This window comes from Halichoerus grypus, chromosome 2 (genome assembly GCF_964656455.1).
Source record: "Halichoerus grypus chromosome 2, mHalGry1.hap1.1, whole genome shotgun sequence".
NCBI lineage: Eukaryota > Metazoa > Chordata > Mammalia > Carnivora > Phocidae > Halichoerus > Halichoerus grypus.
In genome coordinates, this window is record NC_135713.1 from 79,370,420 (window position 1) to 79,395,929 (window position 25,510).

The 25,510-nt window shown below is 36.5% G+C and overlaps 1 protein-coding gene across 1 annotated transcript; it reads left to right on the forward strand.

Moving 5' to 3' along the window:
• The first annotated feature begins 2,755 nt into the window (after positions 1–2,755).
• On the forward strand, positions 2,756–24,724 carry SPATA9 (spermatogenesis associated 9). The gene is made up of 5 exons (XM_036084464.2): positions 2,756–2,816; positions 2,999–3,087; positions 10,023–10,250; positions 19,367–19,462; positions 24,437–24,724. The coding sequence occupies exons 1-5, from the start codon at positions 2,756–2,758 to the stop codon at positions 24,722–24,724; spliced, it is 762 nt and encodes a 253-aa protein (XP_035940357.2).
• The last annotated feature ends 786 nt before the right edge of the window (positions 24,725–25,510 follow it).

Genomic DNA, 25,510 nt, shown 5'->3' on the forward strand with positions numbered 1-25,510 from the left:
GGGAGTCTACTTGTAGATCCTCTCTCTCCTCTCCCCCTGCTCACATGTGCTCTCTATCTCAAATAAATAAATAAATCTTAAAAAATTATTTTGACATTATTAAACATTTACCTTTAACTGAGATTTACAGAGTCTCAGAGCATGCTGTGAGCTGGAGGAACATAGCACTGGGACGAACAGAACTAATCCACTTGTGAGTTGGCACCCAAAGGAGGTGGGTTCCAGTCCAAATCCTTGACTGGGCCAAGGATGATTCTGAAAGAATTTGTTCTTGAGACTTGACAGATAATACTTGAAATCAGAAGTATAGGTCTGTATCAGTTGAGTTCGAAGTAGGTTTGAGGGAAGGATCTAGTTAGGATGGTTATCAGGGTTCCAGCCAGTTGTGTGCAAAATCAAAACAGGCTGAAACCCATGTGAACAGGGCAAACTCAGTATTGACTTTTCACCCAAATTTTGCAAACTTTCCCAAAACAAAGTAGCTGTTGTAGGGGCGCCTGGGTGGCTCAGTCGGTTAAGCATCTGCCTTTAGCTCAGGTCATGATCTCAGGGGCCTGAGATGGAGCCCTGCATCCAGCTCCCTGCTCAGTGGAGAGCCTGCTTCTCCCTCATCCTTTGCCCCCCTCACCAGGCCCCCGAACGGGCCCCACTCATGCTTTCTCTCTCTTTCTCTCACTCTTGCTCTCACTCTGTCTCAAATAAATAAATAAAATCTTTAAAAAACAAAGTAGCTGCTGTGTATTTAACAATGACTGCCATTTATTGAACATATCTGGTCCATTAAATAAGTTCTGTCACATTTTGAAATGTAAAAGTTAGGTTAAGAAAACATAATTTGCCCAAGGTTACATAGCCTGGTAGGTAGGTAGGTGATAGAGTTGGAATTCAAACCAGGTTCTGACTGAATCCCAAAACTCTTTATTTTCTAATTAAGCTTATACGGCCTTCACTTAAGTGTGTAAAATGTTCATTTTCTTCCAAGCTTTGTGCAAATAAGAGATTCTTTTTTTCTGTATTAAAGCCTTTTAAATACAAATAAATTTGCAGGGCTGTTATAAAATTTGGAGGTATTTGTAACTGTTTCCTAATTAATTTTTTAAGTGTGGAGCACTGTATCATGAGCTGTAAAGAAAACATCATAGTTAAAGAAGATAACCATTAACATTATTTATTTTGTCTAACTTTACCTGAAATAACATAAGATACATAAGGATATAGGCATAATTAAAATTAAGTAAAACCCATAATATGATCAGATATGGTCACAAATATAAAATAAGTGTGGCGGGGTGGGAGTTTTTAAAATCTCATTACCCCCTGTCTTTTTTTCATCATTCCTCTCCCAAGGAGAGTCATTAAGAAAGCAAAGACAAAAAGAACTTTGTTAGCATGACACAGAGTCTGGTAATGCTTTAAGTGTGGACAATATTAGCATGAGGACCCGTTTTTTCTTACAGATTTGTTAATTTCATAAGATGCTTAGGAGGGTGAGAACTAATAAGAAGAGAAAAAAAAATTGGATGAAATCAATTGGGAGCTAGGACAGACATCAGGAGGTGGGCAGATGGATGAAAAGAACTTAGGGGGTCAATGAGATTGGAAAACAGGGAAGAAGACGGAAGAGAGAAGGGACAGCCAACTGTTACTCTGGGGTAAATTCTGATAGGCACATATCATAATAGGACAAATAAAGGGTTACATTTCTTACAGACTTCCAGTTTGTGTGTTCATCATTGTCTAATAAGATTTTCTTTCTGGCAAAGGATTGCAATTTCCACATATTAAGGGCGTAATTATCTTAAGCATTAGGGTCATGATGGAGGGAAGCATGTTATTCTAAGGTTAAGAGAAGTATTTGTGGTGTGGTGAAGAGTGTTCTCAGACAGATTAGGACTAAAGACAAATTGAAGGCAGGGATCTGGCAGGCTTCACATTTTTCTCTTTCCTAGACAGCTCCAATGAACAAACCTCTAGCACCCACAGCTTATGCTTGACAAAGACAATGGTCTAGCTACAATTCATTGTAAAGCCTTCAAATTAAAATCAACTCCAAATTCATCCACACTAAAATATTAACTAGGTATTCAATCAAATCCACATGATATGAAATTCTTTCTAGATTTGATAAATGGAAAATAATGGAGTGGAGAGTACTAGGAGGGAAAAAGATGAGGAAGAAGTAGAAGAAGAATAAGGAGGAGGAGGAAGAGGAATTTTAAAGAAGAGAAACCATAGATTTTATAATTTTGCTTGTTTTTGACCTAGTGATCTTTATTTGAGTGAAGGAAAAACAATCTGTTCAGAAGTCTTTCTGAACTAACTTCTGGTGTTTCTTTTCCTCTTGGCAACATGTGTGAAGCATTTCTTTTAAAGCATATGCCAACTCTCTTCAAAGGGAGCTTTGTTCTCAGATGATCCATTAATTGAGGTATCACTGTAGAAGTTGGGTCAAAATTCCAAATAATGCAGAACTCCTTAGTATGGTTTATTTTTCATTCTCCTTTCTCCTCCCCTTATGCCTTCAAACACATTCTTCCCCTTCTCACTGCCAGAGTGGTTTCAGAAGATTCTGTAACAAGCTCTCAGAGGCCCATTGTGCAGTAACAAAGAATTCTGGCAATGAGCTGTAGGTTCTGTCCTTGCCTGCTTTCCTGAGTGGAAGGGTGCCCTCATCCCTCACTAATGGCAGAGTAGGACAAGTGTTGCCCTGGCCTGCAAACTTGTCAAGCACTAGGAACCCAAGCAAGAATTTGTCATGCCAATCAAACCTGTTGGGTGGATATGTGGGCAGGTGTTGAAGAACTTTTCTGGAAGAAGTATATGCAATCTCGTTGTAAAGGGGATATGGGTGTGGGAAACAATGGGGAATAAAGTCCCCTAGGGTTCACTTGCTTTCCCAGGGACTTACAAAGTGGACCCAGTGTCCCATGTTCTTTTGAATTGTGGTTAGGTGATGTTTTTCATTAAGTTTTTTCCCCCCAACTTCTTTTTGTCTCAGTCGAGGGGATCCAGAAAGTCATCATGGACCTTATAGATGAGTTTAAAGATGAATTCCCTACCATCCTAAGATTATCACAGTCTAATCAGGTAATGTGATTTCATGACTTTGAAAAGGATTACAAAAAGTATATTGTATTTTTAATATCATATCCATTATTTAATGCTTGACTTTGAGATCAGTGCCTGAAGCTTAGGAAGAAGGTAATTTTGCCTCAGAAGAACAAATTTCAAATCTTACTCAGTGGGTGGGTCTATGGAAAGCAGAAAGATGGTGGACAAAGAAATGAGATAGATAATTTTAAAGAAAATCACCGTGTTGTTAGATTGGAACTGTGGAGCTCTCTCATAGCCACAGTTGCAATGTATGTAGTTTGCTACATTTACTTAAGATTTGCTTAATATAAAAATCAGGAAAATACCTAGATATATTTTAACTAAAATCTATGGAAATTAAATTAGTGAAAAAAAACCCAACATAAATTATAATAATGGAAAGATAAATAAGGTATGGGTGTATGTTTTAATGTGGAAAGAAAATAGTGATATCAGTTTAAACAAAGCATATGTGCATATGTTTTGTATAACCTCTGTTCCCAAAAGGATTTGAGACAGATAAAATATGGGGAGTGGAAGAGGGAATAGGTAGAGAATTCTGAAAAGACATCTGATCAGGAAAAAGTAATATTTTGTAACCTAGTTTACTTAAAAGTACACAGCTCTTAATGGAAAAGTATATTTAGTCATCTAGACCACAGTTGAAATAGAATATGTTGTAAAGTTACATGGTACAGTAATAATTTCCTCATCCAGATATCAGAGTTTTGGCCATATCAAACATGAAGAACATAGCCAAAACCTGGAAGTAAACAAAAAAGCTCTCTGAGTAACATAGTAATCACAAAGTCTATATATTTCATACCAAAGGAGAGATATTAGAGCCACTTTTAAACATTCATCCATACAACCAGGCATCAGACATTTACTAAATACTTTCCTATTGGCTGCGACTGGGGAGAGGGAATAGAGATAAGACAGGATGCTTTCAGTCAATTAGCTTAATCTAATGGAGACAGAATTGTAAACAAGTAATTGTTTTGGAATATGGTAAGAGGTAAATCCAACTTGGAGGAATGAATGGCTCTACCTAAGATGGTCAGAGAAGGCTTTATGGAGGAAGGATGCTTAAATTGGGTTTCAGAGGATGAATATGAATTTTCAAAGTGAAAAAAGGGATAGGGTAAGTGGATAGGAGCAGAGGAAGCAGTGTCCGTTAGGACAAAAAGTGTGAAACCGTGTAGCATGTTCCCAGAATATCAAGTACATATGAACCAATGGCATTAGTCTTGGGTCTAGACTTTGGGGAGGGCTGATACTGAAGTGTATATATCTGGATACCTAGTGGTAAGATGGCATCCCAATGGTGGTCCACTAAGTAGGATAGGATGAGGCTTAAAAGCTCCAGACTACAAACCAGATTTTATAAATCTGTATCTTAGACTCATTGTCTAGTTGCTTCCCCCTTTGGAATTCCCCTAGTTTTAGTATAAAGTCTTTTTCAATGTTGGAGATTTTTCTTGAGTATGCTCTGGAGTACTAGAGAAGGAATGGGCAGGTGACCATGCTAGGTCTAGGATGTGAAATGGCTGAGACTGGCACAGTCTGGGAAGCCCTGTTTCCCCTTCCAAGTTGTCATTCTCTCACCATTGACAACATTAAAGAAACTGGGTTTAATAATCTAAGAAGTTGCAACTTTCTTTACAACTCCCTTCCTCTCTTCCTACCCCCTGAATAGCCTCATTATCACTAGAGCCATAAATTTGGTTTAATAGTGAAATAGCTTGATATTCTGATCCCAAAGAAAGAACTCTGAGTTCCTATTTCCAACACACCGAAGTTATTTACTTATAAGAACTTTACCTCATTCAGAGAAGAATATAAACAGTTACTTTATGTCTCATTTTTAACACACATTGTTCTTTTTCCACCATTTAATTTGCTGAGATTGGCAAGAAATCCAAGTTCTTAGGGGATATTGTAACATATTGAAGTTACTTGTACTTCAAAAATAAATTATTCAGAAAACAATGCTAATACTTGGGTAACTAAATTATACTTGAAAGGTCAGATTGTAAATACTACAAATTTTATTATTTTGGGGATGATCCACAATTCCCAAGCATACTGAAAGGAGTGGTTTTAAGAATACTTAGAGGGTGGGCGCCTGGGTGGCTCAGTTGGTTAAGCGACTGCCTTCGGCTCAGGTCATGATCCTGGAGTCCCAGGATCGAGTCCCGCATCGGGCTCCCTGCTCGGCGGGGAGTCTGCTTCTCCCTCTGCCCCTCCCCCCTCTCATGTGCTCTCTCTCATTCTCTCTCTCTCAAATAAATAAATAAAATCTTTAAAAAAAAAAAAAGAATACTTAGAGGGTTTTAATTAATTGGGTTGGATTTTAAATCTCTAAATTTCATGATTAATATTTAAAACTTTTTAAAAAGGTTTTAGGCATTTATTTATTTAGGAAAAGGCCATCTTGTTGGCCTGAAACAAATAAAAGTTTTGGTGGGAGTGATGGTGGGATTTTTATAGAGGGATATATCCAAGAATAGTGGTTATTAAATAGTTCTTTATGACCAATGATTTTGAAGGAAATTTTCTTCCTGGGGCTGAGGGAAGTTAATTTTCGAATCTTAGCGTGAGGTCATGGCTTCTGATGTCATGTACGCTCCAGTCCAACGCAGGCCCCAGTACCTTCAGTATCCACTTCCTTTAGCAAAAACAATGATTTTTAAAGGTTTTCATTTGCAAATTGCAAATGATTTCCATATGAGAGTTTAAAAATACTAAACTTTTACATTTGAACAAATGAAAAATGTATTTTACAATTAGGAAACTAAAAAGTTTTAATTTAGATGATCTTTACTTGAATGAGAGAAATCCATTGTGGTAAAATAGGGTCAATTTTTGTGGTTTTAATTATGAAAGACAATTATGTGTTTTATTCTGTAATTATCTTGCACTTAACCTTATACTATAAAATTGGGAGTTGTAAGCAGAACATATTAGAATCCATATAAAACTTTGGATTTTTATAACTGTAGATGTACTTTTCTGAATTCTCTTGGCTTCTTTTTTTTTTTATAACATGTAGGACAAAACTCTTGGGGCTGCACCAGTGACATCTGGAAATTACTTTTATTAGTATAGAATTTCTAAATATGATGAGAGTAGGATTATGTTCTATAATTCAGTTATATTTTTGTCTTTGGCGTGTTGTTTCTAGTGGGACACTGTCATAATTGTCAAAGTTACAGAGCACATTGTACATTGAAAACTTTCAGGGTGGTTTCTAATTTAATATTTGGTATATTTCTCTATTTCTCTATGTTAATTTGTTATATTTTCTGATACTCCTCATTTATTCATTTCAACAAATATTTATAGAGTACCCTACTATGCACCAGACACTATTCTAGGTACTGGGGAAAGATCAGTGATCCAAATAGATATAAAACACTGCTGTCATAGAACTTACATCCTAGTCAAGTAGGAAAACAAGAAACAAGGAAAATAAACTATATATTATGTTAATGATAGGTCTTAAGAAGAAGAAGAAATATGGCAGAGATATGAAATATGGGTGGGAACAAGGAGAACAATTGACCATTGAGGTAGGGTGACTAAGAGGGTCTTAGTGAGAAAGTAATTCTTGAACTAAGACTTGAGGGAAGCAAGTGAGGAAACCTTGGTACCTTTGAAGAATCAAATGGCATAGCTAGTGCTAAGTCCCTGAGGTGGGAGTATACTTAACAAACTCAACAAGTACCGAGGAAGAAAGGGAGAGAAAAAAAGACAGTGAGGTTAGGGAGGTAAAGAAAAGACAACCTTTGTCGGGCTTTGTAGACCACTGTTTGTAATTTGGCTTTTATACTGAGTGCACTAGGAAGCCACTGAAGCAGCAGAGCAGAAAAGCAAGATAGGATCTAAGTTTTAATGGTATCTCTCTGGCTGAGGTGTTGAGGAATAGAATGAACATAGACAAGGATGGAAGCAGAGAGACCATTGAGGAGGCTAATTTACTAGTCTGGAGAAGAGATGGTGGATAAATGCAATGGACTGAGTTTTGGCACAGGGGGGGTAGTGAGAAGTGGTCAAATTCTAGGACTATTGAGAGAAAGAATTGAATAAGACTTGCTGACGGGTTGGTTTTTTTGGATGTAGAGTAGTAAAAAGCTAACGTAATAGAAATTGGAGTTCAGCATTAAAACAGTTGATGATAGAGAGATGAGTATGGCTCTAGGAAAAAAACAAAAACAAAAAAAACAGGAAAGCAGGATATATCCAAATAGCGAAATTTGGAGCAGGATTCTCAAAACAATCTGATTAATTGATACTAGGTTTCTTGTGGTAAATGATTATTACCGTTGTGTGTCTCTGAGGTGGGGGGGGAAGGGAGTTGGAATTTCTTTTCTCACATCTGGTAACGTACTCAGATGATAATGATGACAAAAAGAATCATGTAAACTTGCACATTTTGCAGCCAATTCCAGGATGCTTAGGACAAGAGTCAAACAAAACCAGGGGAAAGAAATGAGCACTTCTTCATTTGGGGTCAGCGTTTAAATTTACACACGTGGCTTGTTAGGAAAATATATAGCATATATAGTAGACAAAGGGAAAAGCTGGTAGCTCAAAAACAGGAAAAAAAAAACCTTTTATTTAACAAATTTTTTACCAGAGCCTATTTTAAAAATTCACTGAAGGTAAGAGTGAATTGGAATCATCACTATAAACTGGTGACTATTTTTTTTTTTTAAAAGAGGAAAATCTCATTCTGTATCTCCAGGACTGTAAGTAGTCTCTCCTCTGTTGTTTCCTTTCTATTCTCAGAGCCTCAAAAAAAACCCACTTTACATGCACCTCAATGTCTAGATTGGGTTTCTAATACTATTCTGAAAAGCAGTAATGGTCTTCTTGGGAACAAGCTGACTGTATGTTTTGTGTCAGAGAGAATAAAAGTCAGATATTTTGTTGCTAGAGGTAATGTTTCTTTCAGGGATTCAGAGATATCTGTGAAAGTATTGAAAAAGGAAAGCATTTTAAAAACCATGAAGGGAGAGGTGCCTGGATGGCTCAGTCGGTTAAGGGTCTGCCTTTGGCTCAAATCATGATCCCAGAGTCCTGGGGTCGAGTCCCACAGTGGGCTCCCTGCTTCTCCCTCTGCCTGCCGCTCCCCCTGCTTGTGCTCTCTCTCTCTCTCTCAAATAAATAAATGAAATCTTAAAAAAAAAAACCATGAAGGGAAGCACAGTCATCAAATTGTAATGATTTCAGCATTAAAAGGAAACAAAGATGATATTAACTAGGAACAAGTTGAGTCTGTTGGAAAAAGCTATGAATTTATGACAATATTAAAATGAGAAATATAATACAAAGTGCACTGAAGCATTATTTTAATGCACACCTGAATTTTTAAAAATATTGTTTATCATAAATGCTATATTTTGGTCAACACAAATTATATGATCCTACAGGAGAGTTTTGATTCATGGATTATCAATTACAGATAGTCTTATTCTCTACAGAGGCAAATATTTATTTTTTTAAAAGATTTTATTTATTTATTTGAGAGAGGGAGAAAGAGAGAGAGAGATAGCCAGAGAGAGCATGAGCAGCGGCAGGGGAGGGGGAGAAGCAGGTTCCCCGTTGAGCAGGGAGCCCAACTAGGGGCTCGATCCACGACTCTGAGATCATGACCTGAGCCAAAGGCAGACGCTTAATTGACTGATGCTGCAGATGTACATCCTCGTTGAAAGGCTAGTACACTTTTTGGTTATCTCCAGTCACCAATATTAAAACAGTAAGAGAAGCATTGAACTTTAATGACAAAAACAGCAATAATAAATTTATTTCTTCAGGATAACAGTTGAGGCATTTAAAGCAAATATACAGTACATTAGCTCTTAAGCAAATATATGCTGCTAATTGTAGACCAAAACAATCCATCTAAAAGATGTTTTGTACTTATATATTTGGATTCAATAAATAGAGACTCAAAGTTGCTTCTTGTGTTATAAACCATTAGTTTCCCCCAAGTCATATATGAAAAAGCCAGAATAGGCCATAAAATTGCTTAAATGAATAATGGCAACTATACTTGTTGTTGCCTGGAATGCAGTCTAACCACATTGTAAATAATCTCTCTGTGGTTCACTTTCTGGTACAGCAGGGAAAGATCTACATGTCATATGTTTTGCTAATGCCACAAATTTTTTCTGTCAGAATGCTCACAAGTTTTGAAGTTTTTAGAAGTAAAAGTTTCTTAAGTTTGTTAATTAGTATGTAGGGAATTTGTTTTATTTTTTTTAAATTGTACCATGCATTATATATGAATGCTTTATCATTTAAATTTTTTAAATAAACTGGGAAAATATTTGTAACAGTTTCGAATAAGAATTATTGTTCAAATAATTCAAACATTGAGTAATATTTGAATAAGAACTGCTTACTTTTTTTTTTTAAAGATTTTTATTTATTTATTGAGAGAGAGAGAGAATGATAGAGAGAGAGCATGAGAGGGAGGAGGGTCAGAGGGAGAAGCAGACTCCCTGCCGAGCAGGGAGCCCGATGTGGGACTCGATCCAGGGACTCCAGGATCATGACCTGAGCCGAAGGCAGTCGCTTAACCAACTGAGCCACCCAGGCGCCCCTAGAACTGCTTACTTTTGAAAGTGCTCTTTAAAAAATCAATGCAAAAATAAAGAAACCCAGAGAGAAAAATGAAAAATTTAATTTAGATCTTCTGGCTAGTAACTTAAATTCTGGATATTTATGCTAAGGCAAAAATCATACATTTATTCAAAGGTTTGGTACGTGGGGGTGGGATATAATTATTGGACACTGAGTATATGCGTAGGACCATGCATAATGTGCTGTTATGTGGTACTTGGTCTCGGTCTGAAGGAAATTGTAATAATTCATGGGAGACTCACACATCACTCATTTTTTAGAGGCTTATTTTCCAGAAAAGAGAACCCATGCAGAAACCGTCCAAAATCAGAATGGCTGTCGCCTTAGCGAGGATCAACCGAGGAACATTAATTCAAGGATTAAACAGCATATCCAGATCTTCCAAATCAGTGGCCAAACTTTTGCAGCCTCAGCTTACTTGTAGACTTCTAGAGTTAAGGGACATATCACATCGTTTGCTGAGGGAAGTTAATGCACCGAAGCAACCCCTCTATAACGTGCAGGTGAGTGAATGTTAACATTTGCACAAGATATGAACTCTTGTTTTTAGAAACTGTTTTGAAATTGCAAGATTTGAAAATGTAGCGCATTTGGTTGTCCTACATATAAAACAAGAATAGTTGGATAAGAAATGAATGGTTTGGTCTTTTTTCAATATACTATATATATTCCGGTTTAAATAAATCTGAAAGAGGAAGTAATGTGGACTTTTTTCCTGCTTTGTTATTTGATTGAGCTCTATGAAACTGAATTTCAAATGGTTCAACCTAAATATCAGCATACAGATTATCACTTATATGAAACCTAAAAGGAATCCTATAAGCCTTAAAAATGATGGTTTGTTCCTTTTCCTTTTCCCCCATAACCTTGCTATGTTTCCAAGATAATCTTTGTTTGACTTAACATATTTGAATATATTCAACTATAAACTCATTGTGATAGACCCACCAACATCCAGTGTATTTCAAAGTACAGCTTCTACATTGTTATATTGAGGCTCTATTATATATTGTTAAGGACAACGGCTCTTAAAACCTTTTTCAGGACCAGTTTCTTTTTTTCTAAACTTTGTGACTTAGAACTCTGGGAGTTTCCATTTGAGCATTATTCCAGGCATTCTAAATGTTCGTTACAAACGATTGGGACTCCTGCAAGCCTGGCACCTGAACCCCAGGGTGAATCATTTTGACCCTTTGTTGAAGGGAGAAGAACCGTGGCTCAAAAGGAGTGAAGCCAAAAGTATGTATTAGTTCCTGCAGTTGAACAATCCAGAGTTGATAAGGCTTCAGGATGGAGGTACTCAAATGATGCCTTCAGGGTCCCATTTTTCTCTTCTACCCATCTCCTGGCTCTGCTTCCTCTGTGTTGCCTCCATTCACACACTGACTTTCCCTTCGTGCTTACAAGATGATTTGCCGCTGTTCCCAGGACTCCATCCTTCCAGGTTCAATTACAGCCCTAAAGAATGACAGTCCTGGAGCCAGTATTCCCCGCCAAGTCCTGAGGTTCACTCTCTGAGAAAGGCTTACCTCTAAACCAGGGGAATAGGGTGCACTGATTGGCCCAGGACCTGATTACCTGCTTTCTCCCTACAGTGGAGGTTGGAGCTCCATCCAGACCACATGGCCAGAGAATGGGGAAAGGATGAATCCTCAAACAAAATTTGGGTTATTTTGAAAAGATGAGAAAATGGATGACGGGTGGCTAAAATCAACAAACTATCCTTTACATAGGAATCTCTCTTTAATCAAAGATTTTTAACATTTCCAGAAATCATGGGATGGGTTCAACTATGAATTGCCTGAGATAGCAATTATAAAAGGCTCCCTTATAATACCTGATGTTTGAAAGAGTAAAAAACGCTTTGTGTTTGTTACTTATTTCATTCTCTAAGCAGTATAAACCTTATTCCTGTATCTTTAGGTTGTCAAAAAGAAATACAGCTGAGCTGTATAATATCCACTGAAATACATTGCTAAAACAAACGTTTTGCCTTGATGTTTCTTTCCATGCATTATTATTTTTTTTTTATATTTTATTTATTTATTTGAGAGAGAGAGAGCGAGAGAGAGCACAAGCGGGAAGGAGCAGGAGAAGCAGGCTCCGCGGGGAGCAGGGAGCCCGATGTGGGGCTCGATCCCAGGACCCTGGGATCATGACCTGAGCCGAAGGCAGTGCTTAACGACTGAGCCACCCAGGCGCCCCTCTTTCCATGCATTATTAACCCACAGTTTTTATAGAGGGTTGATATAAGAAATGTCCTTTGAAGAATATTTCTGTATGTATTATAGAATCACATTTAAAGACAGTGTCCATTATGTCATTCAGTCTTTCCTTTTGCTTCTCTTTCCTAAGTCAGCACTGAAGAATCAGATTTTACACGATTTACGAGCTAACAAGTTCGCCTGCCACAGCTGTACAAACACGCACACCGATAGAAGACCCACGACTCCCTTGAATCAGAGACAGAGAGTGTTTATTATTAACTGCAAAGCAGCAGTCAGAGCAATAGCGAAGCCCTCAGGTCCCACAGGGCAATGTGACAAGAGCCGAGTTGCATCACAGCACAGCACAGGAGCCGGAAATTCGGCGACTCAGCTTTTATAGGAGTGCTGGCCCATTGGCCCAGCCTGAGAGAGAGAGACAGAGACAGAGGGACAAAGGGAGAAAAAGTAAGAGGGGTTGGGGGAGAGAAGTAAATGTTTCCAGAGGGTTTAAGGAGAAGGCTTTCTCTTTAGTGCCCTGTGACGTGTCTTGGGAAGTACGTCTCTAGATCTCTCCAGAGGAATATACTTTCTCTAGCTTCTAAAGCTGTTTGTTATTCAACCATGTCCTTTGCTCAGAAAGCCCAATCTGTACAGGAAACAGAGACATCCACAGAGAATTGCCTCCCAGTACTCATGAAAATTCAGTGGCAGGAAAATAATCATCTTTCCAGATGAATTTATGTTTCCTTTTATCCAGTCATGAGAACTGAAAAACACAACGCATTTGCCTTTTTGCCCTGACTGACAGTGGGTTTCACAGGTAAATTGAGAGCTTAATTGTGATAACATATTCCAGGAACCCGAGGTGAAAGAAGCAGGGGGTGGGAATAAATGACCTGTCTAAGGTCCATATGCTGACTGTGACTGTCTCTGTGACATCAGTTCAAAATCAACACCCATGAAATTTCTTCTCCTTTGCTCTTACTCTAATTGTCTTAGAATCTAGCTTTAATTTTTAAAATTCTTATCAATAAAATATTTCAAAACATTTTAAAGGCAGTGTATCAGAAGTTTCATCCAAATGTAAATTGGTAGTAATACTTTGCAATATAGATTTTGATATCTCCTTTATAAAAAGAAATATAATTAACCATGTCCTGATCCAGCTTTGGATCCCCCAGTTTTTTCTCTACCAAAGGTAATCATTTTCCTGAGGTTGATGTGAGCATTTGTGTACATACTTTTATAGTTTCACTACATTTGTATACATCTATTATTCTCCATATATTTAAAATTTATATAAATTATATTATACTGTACTCATCCTTCTGAAACTTTCTTTTTTTCACTCAACATTTTTGAATGTGTAGCTATGGTTTATTATTTTAATCTTCTTTGTCATATCCCATTGTAAGAAAAAATAATCCACAGTTTATTATTGGACAGATGGGCAACTTAGTTTCCAATTTTTTTGTTTGTTTTGCAAACAGTATTTCATTGAACACTCTTGTAAATGACTCCTTATCTGTGTGTGAGAGACATTCTCCAGGTATACATCTAGAAGAGGGATTACTGGGTCACGAGGGATGCATATCTTCAATTTTATTAGCTGTTGTCAAAATGCTTTTTGTGAATCATAGTGATTCTTGAATCTAAGGATAATTTCTTCAGTTTTGGGAAATTCTTAGCCATTGTTTGTTCAAATATTACCTCTTTCTCATTTTCTCTAATCTCTTCTGGAGTACCTATTAAACATACTTCTGGAGTATCTATTAAACATATCTATTAAACATATTCTTTATGTCTATTTACTTTACTCATATTTTCCTTTTACTTATCTCTTTTTGATACTTCCTGGGACATATACTCACACACTTATTGCTCCGCCTTTTAGTTCCTGGCACAGGGAAATTTTCTTCCTTCCTTCCTTCCTTCCTCTCCCACCCCTCCCTCCCTCCCTCTTTTTTCCTTCTCTTCTTTTTTGTAAACTCAGTCTTGTATTACATTTTGGAGTTTGATTTTATATAGAATTTCTAGGGGCACTTCTAGGGGTATTTATGTAGAATTTCCAGAGGGTTCCACATTAGCTCAGTCTGCCCTACTACTGGAACCAGATGTCCTTCATCTAGTATCTTTTATGAATTTTAATTTAAGATCGTTACATTTCTTTCTGGAAGTGATGTATTATTCTACTTTTTCATTTATTCAACATATATTTATTGAACATTGCTTGTAAAATCACTAGGTTAGATACTAGGATTCATGGATGTCTTGCTCTTGCCCTATATGGACTGTGTGGATGATAGGCAAGTAAGCAGTGTCAGTGGAGTGCAGCAAGTGCATGATCAGAGTGTGCAAAGTGTACTATGGAAGCATCAACAAGGGGCATATAATTCCACAGAATAGTCAGTGTTGGCTTCCTAGAAGATAATACTGGATCTTGAGAGAGGAGATATTAGCCAAATGAAGAAGTAGGAGAATTATTCCCAGAAGTGAACATTGTATATTAAGATGTTGAGGTCAGAGAGAGCATAACTTATTTAGGAAATGTAAGCAGTTCCATATGGCTAGAGTGAGACAAGTGGGAACAGTCTCAGGTCAGAGGTTCCAGGGTCCTTGGGGGTTAGGAATGAGGAATAAGCTTTACTTGGATAATATGTATTAGCTAGGGTGGAGAATCAGAATTCCTACTGAGAGGAATTATGTTGTAGCAAGCAAGAAAACAACATATCTCAGATATAAAATTCCCAGTGAAGAAGGAATAGAAGTACAAATAGTGAAGATAATGGCCTGGAGAGTCAAAGGAACAACAGAGTAATGTAAGAGGTGTGGTGGAGGTCAAAGGATTGGTCTGTGAATGGAGCCTATCCAGGGTACCAGTGCCACTATCCAGGGAGATAAGTGGCATAGCATGAGGGAGCTACACCAGCCCTGGTACATACATTGCTTGGCTGTCTTTCCATAGTGACAGAGTTTAGCTTACCCAGAGTAGCTTCCAGCATGAATTCCTTCAAGGATTGTCAGGCTGCCTCTGTCAAAGTGGAACTTTCTGGTGTGCAGAAGTAAAAGGAGTGAAATCTGAAATTGCTAATGCAAGGGGATATGCTTTGTAGATGCATGGAGGACATCACTTTATATAGGAAGGTAAGCAGCCTAGTTAACCTATCTGGAGGTGTTAAAGATCCTCTTCATATGTCTGACTTCTCACTGATCTGAGGATAATTAATGATAGAAAGATACTTGTGTACCTAGAGCACCTTAAATGGTTCTACCAAAACTCTGTTGGATATTATGTAGCTGAGGTTGCCAGTCAGGCAGATTACTCCCTCAAGAACAGGTAATAGAGGAGCATTTTCATTAGGACACTACCTATGACTAGGATAGTAGTTCAGCCCCCTGATGTCGTCTGAGATGAAGCATACAGTAATAGTCTTCCTCAAGATAATTAGAGTATGAATGTTGTTACAGGAGCTCCTTGACAATATGCGCAAGGCTTTCTGATTATATGCTCAGCCCTAGAGCAAGTCCTATTTATGTTAGCATATTCAAAGATATTGAGCCCAATATGAACTATCCAAAGACCCAACTGATACAAGTGACCTGAAGAGATCCTAAAGGCTTGTTTTAACATGAGCACATAGTTGGAGTCAATCCTCTCCAGCTTGTTAAAAGAGACTTCCTTTGCACCTGTCTTTATGGGTGCTGAGTCGGGTTGTTTCTCAAACCCTTCCAGTTTATGCAGGGCTGAGATTATAGCAAGTCATCTGCTAGTTCTAAAAGGGCCTCGGGAATGGAAAACTCTGGTTAGATCATTTCTTGGTCGTTTTCAACATCCCCAGCATCAGTACTTAAAGAATGGTGCATCTGCTTAGCCTTAGAAGCTGTCTGGATGAGTAAAGCTTGCAGCTGCTCTAGGCTGCAGTGACCTAGATAATCAGCTTGAATGCTGACTTCAGCCAAGACACGTCAGCTCCCAGACGTAGTTGTTGACTTTGGCAGGGCAATGCAGGGCCACAGGAGCTCTTGCTATGATACAATCTTCCTTATATATGTCACAATCTTCCTTATAGTGGCATTAGAGATGACTGTTTCTCCTTTGTACAGGCACTGTGGAGTGGTGTAGGCCAGATACAGGCAAAAGTGAAGAAAACCCTCACCATCTACAATGCCTGTGATTTACATGGATCCCAGTGAACTTGTGCTCCTTTTTTCAGGATGAAGATCAGACACTTCTCTAAGTATAGTTTCTTCCTCACCCCCAACACTTCAACGTAGACTGGGGTTTAAACTCAAACCTCACATATTTTGTGTAAAAAATATACATGTAAACCTCAAAAATATCAAGAACTTCTATAGGTTCTCGATGGGCCTGCCATGAGGTTATCTTGGGTGGTATAATTTAAGACCTGGGGAAAAAAGACAATTCCTGGAAAGTAGAATCCCTGGAATCTTGAAGACATAACTTCTCCAGGTTGGCCAAGAGATTGGGACATTTAAGCTTTTATAGGACCATGTGAGTAAGAGCTTATTCAAGAACAATGTTCCACAGGATAGTAATACTGGAATAAATGAAGTCCAATAGCTTTCTTTACTTTGGACTGCTAGGAGTCCTTCCTGGGTTCATGAGTACTGTGGGTTGCTCAAGCAGAGACAGGGTCATGTAACTTTTCCAAACCTACAGGAAATACTTTTTTTCTGGGCCTATTAACCAGTCAATGCTTCTTGCAACACTTGTGAATCACTGAGTTAAAGTTTCTCTATTACTCCCCTAGTATCCTTTGTCAAGGTGGTTTTGGGAACAACATAAACTAAGTTGGGCCTGGTGATTCTTTAAACTTCGAGTCATCTATAAGTGGATCTTTATTATTTTCTAAACTGCTTATGGTTTGCTTTTTTGTGATTTATCTCAATTTTAATGAAAATAAGATAAACACAGATACTTCTTTTATGAGATGAGACGTCAAAGTTATGTGACAGAGGTGGAACTCAAAATTATGTGAAAGAAATTTTGTTAAAGATTGAAATGTTTTTACTGTTGAAATATCTATATATCTGGGATGTTAGTATGACCATATAACATATCCACATATCTTATATATACATATATATTAATATTAAAAATTTTAAAAAGGAATATATGGGTATAAGATTGATATCAACATTCTTTTAACTTAAATATGTAAATAAAATTAATATAAGTTCAGATAAATTTTTTTAATTGGTTGAGATGAACTAAATACATTCTTTGATTTACAATTCTCTCCAATTTATCTGTTTTACCATACACTATTCCTGCTTATAGCAAGCCAAAAATGAGACAGGGTGGTTTATAATATGAAAAACATGTATTGGAAGTAGCTCATAAAATTGAAAAATGGCTACTTGCCAGTAGCCACATAAATTTTGGAGGAAATGTATTTTCTACAGGAATGATTTGTTACAGGAATAGCAAGTATTTATTAAAAGCATTAAAATGGTGGAAAAGTGACCCTTAGGCAATATACAGATTCATCATTCAGAAGCATAACATGTATCAGATATATAATTTATTTTGAAACTTTAAAAAGTAATCAGTTTTAATTACTTCAGGTGAAGGACAAAATGTGAAAAAAAAAAAAGATGCGGTGAAACAGAAACAGAGTAATTTCTCATGCATGCAGACACCACTTTTATTTTTATTGTATATGGCCTACCAGTTACTGAATATGGACCTCCTACTGCACTTCCGTATATTCACAAACTCATGAATCTTTTACTCTCCTAGGAGGCATTTTGTTGGAATATATCTGCTTTCTTTCCTAGCATCTGCTCTGTACTTGTCTGTCTCCCTGTAGCCTAACAGTGGGATTCAAAAGCATGCTGTCAATTTGAGTCTTCTAGCAAGACGGAAAGAGCAGCAAGCAGCTGCTTCAGTTCCTGGAAACTCTTTCCAGAGGCCAGGAACTCTGGGAAGTTTTCCAGACCAACTTATGGAGAGAGTGGGCTAAAACTGCCCCTACCTATTCCCATATCTAGGAGTCAGTATGGCCTGGAAGACAAGGAATAAGAAGGAATGCCTCCCTCCTCTGATCTACCCCCCACCTCCCTCTCTTAGCTGGTAGGCTAGATGGTATTCTTGGCTTCAGCATTACATAAATCACTTAAGAGAGAAGGAGGTAAATCGTGATGGGCAATTTTGTTCTTCCTTCAGCAGTGGCAGCAGTGAGCGAAAACTGAATATACTGCAACAGGCACTTACAACACAGTGCCATACAAACGTTTGTTCAATAAAACGTCATTACGCATTCTTCAGAAGCACCTTTTAAAAGGCTGCAATATGCCATTGAGTGGATAGAGCTTAATTCACCTAACCATTCTGCTACCAATTGTTTCAATTTTTCAATGTCATAACTAACTTTAATGTACACATACATACTGTTCTTTCTAGTTTTTATGCATTTTTTACTGTGCATTTACATGATTTTATTAGCTGCAGCCTGTCCCTTTGGGAGTTATTGAAGCCATTGAGTGTCTTGGCACTTAGTTCAGAGGAGCATGGCTAACTGCCACTTCACTGCTGAATGGGAAGGGAATGTTTTTCCCAAGGCCCTCCTTTCATATCCTACTCAAGGGAACAGAGGTGACCTCGAAGAGAGTCTAATCCCTTAAACTAAATATATTCTCTTATGTCTGAGGCAGAGATGCTTATTACCAGAAACTAGAAACTTCTGAGAGACAAATTCATTATTGGTGTAAACCTTCTCGGTTTCAAAAAAGCCTGCTGGATGTGAGCACAGAGCATTTCTTGAAGCTTAATGATCATCTAAGATGAATGCTGGCCTTCAGCAGTCTCATGATTAACATTTCCAATCAGGTCATTAATCTGCAGGAAATGCTTAGTATTTCGATTGCTGTTTGCTTAATGAAGAGGTGAATAATTAATAAAGGATGATTACAGGAATTTGAACAAAGAAAAGACTGTTTTTCTTTTTTTTGTTTGTATATGTGCTTTTTATTTTATTTTTTTAATTTTATTATGTTATGTTAATCACCATACATTACATCATTAGTTTTTGATGTAGTGTTCCATGATTCATTGTTTGCGTTTAACACCCAGTGCTGTTTTTCTAACATGCACAGTGGCACCCCCTAGTGAGCACACTTGTTAAATGTAAAAAAGTTAAAATAATTTAGATTTTGGAAATGCAAGGTTTTTTATAGATCTGTCATAGCAAAAGAAAGTACCTTTTTGTAAAAAAAATAATACGTAAATAAGCCAATATATTTTCGGAATGTGAAAAAAGATAGACCCAGCAGATGACTTTCTTTAGAAAGAAATATTTAAATTCTCATTTTACAGTAACATTGTAAAATTTAACATTGTAACATTGAAAACTTTTATTATAATAAGAAAACTCTTTCTGTTTTTGCAGGTCAGAAGGGGTTCTTTGTTTGAAATGATTTCTTTTCCAGCGAAGACTGCTTTAACTAGCATAATGTATGCTTCATATGCAGCACTAATTTATTTGGTAAGTTAAGAAAATTATTAGAATCTAGATATAAATATACTTATTTCATGTAATGTTAAAGATATAGATATATTATAAATTCATAAACCAAGGTACTGTTCTCTTGTTACACAAATAATTTTACATTAAAAACTTACTTTTCTAAAAAAAATTACTTCTCTGAGGTAAAGTCAACCCATTTCTGAGGCAAGTCAATCCACCAAAAACAAATTTACTTGAATAAAATGATTTTTATAAAGTTTATTATTATTTGGTCAAAACATTTTGGTTTTATTTTCACTTAGCTACGGTTGTTTTGTTTCAGCCATTGTGCTGTGGTTGGCTAAAGTTCAGTATTCCATCATTTAAGTCTATGATATTGGGGAACACAAATATTAGTGTATTTTGAATTGCAAGTGCTGTAATTCAAAAGTGTTCATTACAAAGTGTGACAAAAGGAGCACCTGGGTTGCTCAGTTGGTTAAGCATCCAACTCTTAATTTCAGCTCAGGTCATGATCTCAAGGTTGTGAAATCGAGCCCCGCATCAGGCTCTGCGCTTAGCGTGGAGCCTGCTTGGGATTCTCTCTTTCACTCTTCCTCTGCCCCTCCCCTGCCTTTCATATGTGTGCGCTCTCTCTCTCTCAAAATTAAAATAAAATAAAATAAGATAAAAACAAAGTGTGACAAAAATATAAAGGATTTTATAAATTATAAGGGGTTATTTTCTTTTAATCCATTGCCATTTATACTTACCTCTAAATTGTTTTTAAAAAAGTATAATACACAGAGAGGAAAGTACACAGCTTGAAGAATTATCACAAAATCTATTTATCTACCACACACATCAAGAAACAAAATGTAACCATCATTCTAGAAACCTCTTTCTTGCTTTCCTCACAATCATGAACCTCTTCTATAAAGGGTAACCACTATTTTGACTTCTAATACCATAGACAGTATAAATTGTATATAAATGAAATCATATATTATATATTCTTTTATATTGGTCTTTTTTTGCTCAATTATCATTATGAAATTCATTCACTGCCTATAGCAATAGTTGTTGGTTTTCACTGCTGTATAGTATTTCATTGATTGAATACATATATATTCAATATATATAAGTCACTATCCACACTATGGTTGAAATTTTATATTATTTACAGTTTTGGCAATTGTGAATATGTGTCTATGAATATTCTTGTACATATGTTTTAGTAAAATTTCTGGACCACAGAATATGCACACGTTCATCTCTAATAGATACTGCCCAACAGTTGCTGTTGTCAGTCTTTTCCATTTTAGCCATTCTTGTGAGTATGTAGTATTATCACATTGTGCTTTAATTTACATTTCCTTGATTATTAATCAGACTGAGTTCCTTTTTATGCATCAAGTGGACATTGGGATCTTCTTTTGTGAATTTCTGTTAAAGTCTCTTCTGTTTTTCTATTCTATCTTTTTTATTATTGATTTGTACTTTTAAAATATACTCTATGCATAAACCTTCTTTTGGTTATTTCTTTTATTCTGTGACTTCCTTTCACCTTTTTAGTAGTGTCTATAAAACAGAAGTTTTTAATTTTAATGTGGTCCAATGTATTAATCTTTTCTTTATATTAAGTGCTTTTTATGTCTTAATTAGGGCAGCTTGACCTATATCCAACGTCATGAAACTGTTCCCTCTGATATAGTCTAGGAAGTTTATTATTTTACCTTTCACTTTTAGATTTATAATCCATCCGGAACTGGTATGAGGTAAGGGACAAATTTTTTCTCTACAGGTATCCAATTGATCCAACTCAATTTACTGGGGAGAAAAAACTTTTCCTATTGCCCCAGAACACTTCTTTTATCATAAATCAAGTGTCTTTATATATGTAGGTCTATTTATAGATTCTCTGTTCTATTCAATTAATCTATTTCTCTATTTTTACACTGATTCAACATTGTATTATTTACAAGAGCTTTATAAATCTTGATAACTAGTAGAATAAGTCCTCCCTTCAATCCATGAGCATGGTATATCCTTTTATTTATTTAGGTCTTCTTTAATTTTTCTTAAGAATTCTTATGGCTTTTTTGTTAGAGGTCTTACACATTTTTGTTAATATTTTTTATCATATTGAGATACACAATAATAAAGATTAAGTTTTCCCCATTATCTATAGATTGATTGCAGTCCCAATTAAAATATGAGCAGGCGTGTAAGTTGACTAGTTTATTTTAAAATTTACAGGGAAATGAAAAAGGTCAAGAATAGCCAAGACATCCTTGAAAAAAAAGTAAAGGAACTTACTTTTATAAACATATCCATAGTTTTAAAAAGAACTTATATTTTTTGCAAACTTATATTTTGCAAGTGTTTAAAATTTTTGAGAAGTGCTCAGTGTCTTAAATGTGAATCTCATACAAAAATGACATCCAACTGAACTAGGATGCAAATATGCTGCAAAAAATAAGTGAGATGAAATAGCTGTGGTGAAAATAAAACAAATTAGACTAAAACTAAATTAAACCCTAATTTCTTGAAGGCTTTTGAAATCATCCCACATGACTTGTCATTCTATAAACTTTCTAAGTAGGTATTAGAAACAATTTTTTGGTGACCTGATAATTGGTCATGTATGCACCCAAGGTTTAGGAGAGGTCAGGGCTGGAATTATGATTTTGAAAGCAAATAATTATATGTTGGAAGTTTATGTCCTGTGAGTGGAACCATTGTGGAAAGAGTGAAAAGTCTGGAAGTGAAAAGAGTGGAAAATCAACAGAAATGTAAAAAACAGCAACATTTAAGGTGAGCTAACAAGAAATCCATGAAAGAGACAAAGAAGCAATAATCAGAAAAGTAGGAAGAGAATCAGGAGAGAAAGTGTTAAGGAAATAGAGACTCAGGAAGTTGTGAGCAGTTAAGTGTCAATTACCAGCAGAAAAAGTCAAGTAAAATAAAGATCTAATAGTAAAGATGTTGGAGTCAACCATCTTGTAACTATTTCAGTGGTGTGATAGAATAACGAAGACAGAAATAAGCAGGTTTCAGTGAAGAGGAGATGATAAAAATTAAAGCCATGAATATAGACCCTGGTTTGATCAAGAAAAGCAAGCATATATAGCAGTCAAGAGAGAAACAGGGTGCCAGGGATTTTTATTTTAAGATGGAAGATACTTGAGCACATTAGAAGTTTCAGGGCAAAAGGCAGTCAAGAAGGAGAGGCTGAAAAGCCACGGAATAATTGTAGAGAAGAGGCAGGGTACGGATTAAAAATAAACACAGAGATACTGACCTCGATCAAGACCCTTCATTTTCTGTGACTGGGGTAGAAGTGGTTAGAATGGGCACAGATAAAATTTTGTAGGTGAGGGAAGAAGAAATATATCAAATAGGACAGGGCTTCCTGATCTGTTTTGGGGGGAGGGGAAGGGAGAGAGAGAGAGTGTGTGTATGTGAGAAGGCGAGCAGGGGGAGGGGCAGAGGGAGGAAAGAGAGAATCTTAAGCAGGCTCCATGCCCAGCCTGGATCCCGCCACAGGGAGCTCGATCTCACGACCCTGACATCATGACCTAAGCCAAAATCAAGAGTTGGATACTTAATGGACTGAGCCACCCAGGCGCCCCCCCAATCTTTTTTCACAACAAGGCATACATAGAAAATGATCCTACTGGGGGATAAATGGATGAAGCTGTTTGCAGCTGGAAGTGATGGACCTGAAGGTTTATAGCTCTAGGTTGGCATATACTTGGATGCAAGTAACCAAAAATACCTGGCAGTGCCTTAATTGATGAAGATATTTAAATATCTCAGTTAATCAGAAGTCTAGAGTTAGATGGTTCCCAGTTTGTACAGTGGATCTACAATGTCATCTGAACCCAGGGCCTTTCCATCTTTCTCCTGTGCTATCTTGTTTATTGTTTTTGGTCCTTGCTGCCTCATGCTCAGGCATCCTATCTATATCGGTGTCCAAAGCAGGGAGGAGGGGATAGTTAGAAGCAAAAGACAAAGAGTCTTTCTTTTTATATAGGAGAAGAACTTTCAAAAATCCCTCCTGAACTCCTCTCCAGCAGATATATTTTATTTTGTTGGCTAAAACAGGGTCACATGACCACATACTAACTGCAGGGAGATGAAGGAAAGCATCTGGTATTCCCTCATTCTATAGTGGGGCGCAGGCCAAGAAAAGAGGAGGCAGGAGATCAGGAAGAAATTGAGGTTGGTCAGCCAAGGCCCTCAATCCTTTCTCTATTGCCCTCTTTAGGAAAACCTTCTAAGAGTTTATAGCCTATTATGTGAGCTTTAGGTATTGCTTTGGTAAGATAAACTAGTTTAGGTCTTCTCATATTTTATGGATTTTATTATTCTTGTTGCTTGCCTTAAATACTTAGCAACATCATCATCTTCATCATTATAGTTCTTACTGATTCCCAATTTTCAGTTATATTTCTCTGTGTGTTTTGTTTTGACACTCAAAGTACTGAATGGCATTTTTTGAGGGAAAATGGACCATGTGTTTGCTTAGAAATCATTTATCAACTAGCTTACTAAATTCTAACTAATGTGTTTATGCCCTTTCAATTGTACACATAGGTATAAGCAAAGTGTAGTGGGAGAAAGTAAAAACAAGAAACCTACTTTGAGATATTAACACATTTGAGGACAAATTCCAACTCCCAGAAAATGTTTCATTTAATTCAGAAGAAAGGAGTCTCATTTAATTAAATCATAAAGATATAAAACATTTAATGAATTGGGGGGGGAAAGAGGTAAAGCATGTCTTTATTGAAGCATACTATGCTTTAATTTTCTTTCTAGATGATGGTGTAATATATTTAGAACAAGGAATCAATCTCCTGATGTTTATCATGTGCCAGGAAAGGAAGTGCTTCTTTATTAGAATAAGTAGACTGATGACTTTATGTTACACATTTTATTGGACTTATTACTAGAAGTTCAGTAGCTTAAAAAGAAACTTTACTTTTCAAAAAATTTTTTTATTAGACAGTCTGTGTTAATGCTGTGCTGGAGAAGGTAAAGAAAATTTTCCAAGAAGAAGAATCCATAAGGCAAAACAGAGAAGAGAGTGAAAATCTTAGAAAAGCCTTTTCTGAGCCTGTGCTTTCTGAGCCTACATTTCCTGAAGGTGAAATCAAAGCAAAACCTTACAGGTCATTACCGGAGAAACCAGACAATATTTCAGATCACCCCAAACTTCCTGCTAATAAGTTGAATAATAAGATCCAGGTTTTACATTCTGTGTTTGACCAATCAGCTGAAATGAATGAATGAGCAAATCAGAACATAAATATCACTGAGTGGAGCGTGAGAGTTATTATCTAATCACATTTCATCTGACAAAACCAGGAAACTAGTTTTCATATATTGACTGCTCTGCTTTAAAAAAGGGGTGGGGAACTACTAAAATGTCATTCTCAAGTATTTATATGGTAGAGAAAATAAAATGAATCTTGATGTAGAAGTATGACTATGATACTTTTTAATGAACAAGAAAGTGTACCCTTTGGAGGGTTAGACTTTATGCTCTCGTTTATAACATGGGTATATTTATAATACATTTATGTTTTTATAAAGACCTGTTTCAAGTACCTTTCCAATTACAGTTGGCCCTTGAACATGGGTTTGAACTGTGCAGATCCACTTATATGCAGATTTTTGATAAATAAATTATAGTACTGGAAATTTGTATTCTCTTCCTTATGATTTTCTTAACATTTTCTCTAGCTTACCTTAAGAATACATTATATAATATATAGAATATTCAAAATATGTGTTAATCAACTGTGTATGTAATCAGTCAGGCTTCCAATCAACAGTAGACTATTAGTAAAGTTTTTGGGGCGTCTAAAGTTATATGTGGATTTTCAGCTGTGTGTGGGGTTGGTACCGCCCCCCCTGCAATGTTCAAGGGTCAACTGTATTCATCTGGAGGGAAAATACCCTCCATATCAAAATGCTATATATCTTCTTCAGAGATAATAAAAGGATATTTATTTTCTATCTATAGGCTGCATAGTTTGAATCTGCCTATTATCGATCCTTTTTTAAACTCATCTG

Excerpts from the sequence above, each read along its gene's own strand:
- SPATA9 (XM_036084464.2), top strand. The coding sequence starts at position 2,756 with ATGCCAATCAAACCTGTTGGGTGGATATGTGGGCAGGTGTTGAAGAAC. Across the intron at positions 2,817-2,998 it reads GAAGAACTTTTCTGGAAGAA|TCGAGGGGATCCAGAAAGTC; the intron begins GTATATGCAATC and ends TTTTTGTCTCAG. Across the intron at positions 3,088-10,022 it reads GATTATCACAGTCTAATCAG|AAAAGAGAACCCATGCAGAA; the intron begins GTAATGTGATTT and ends CTTATTTTCCAG.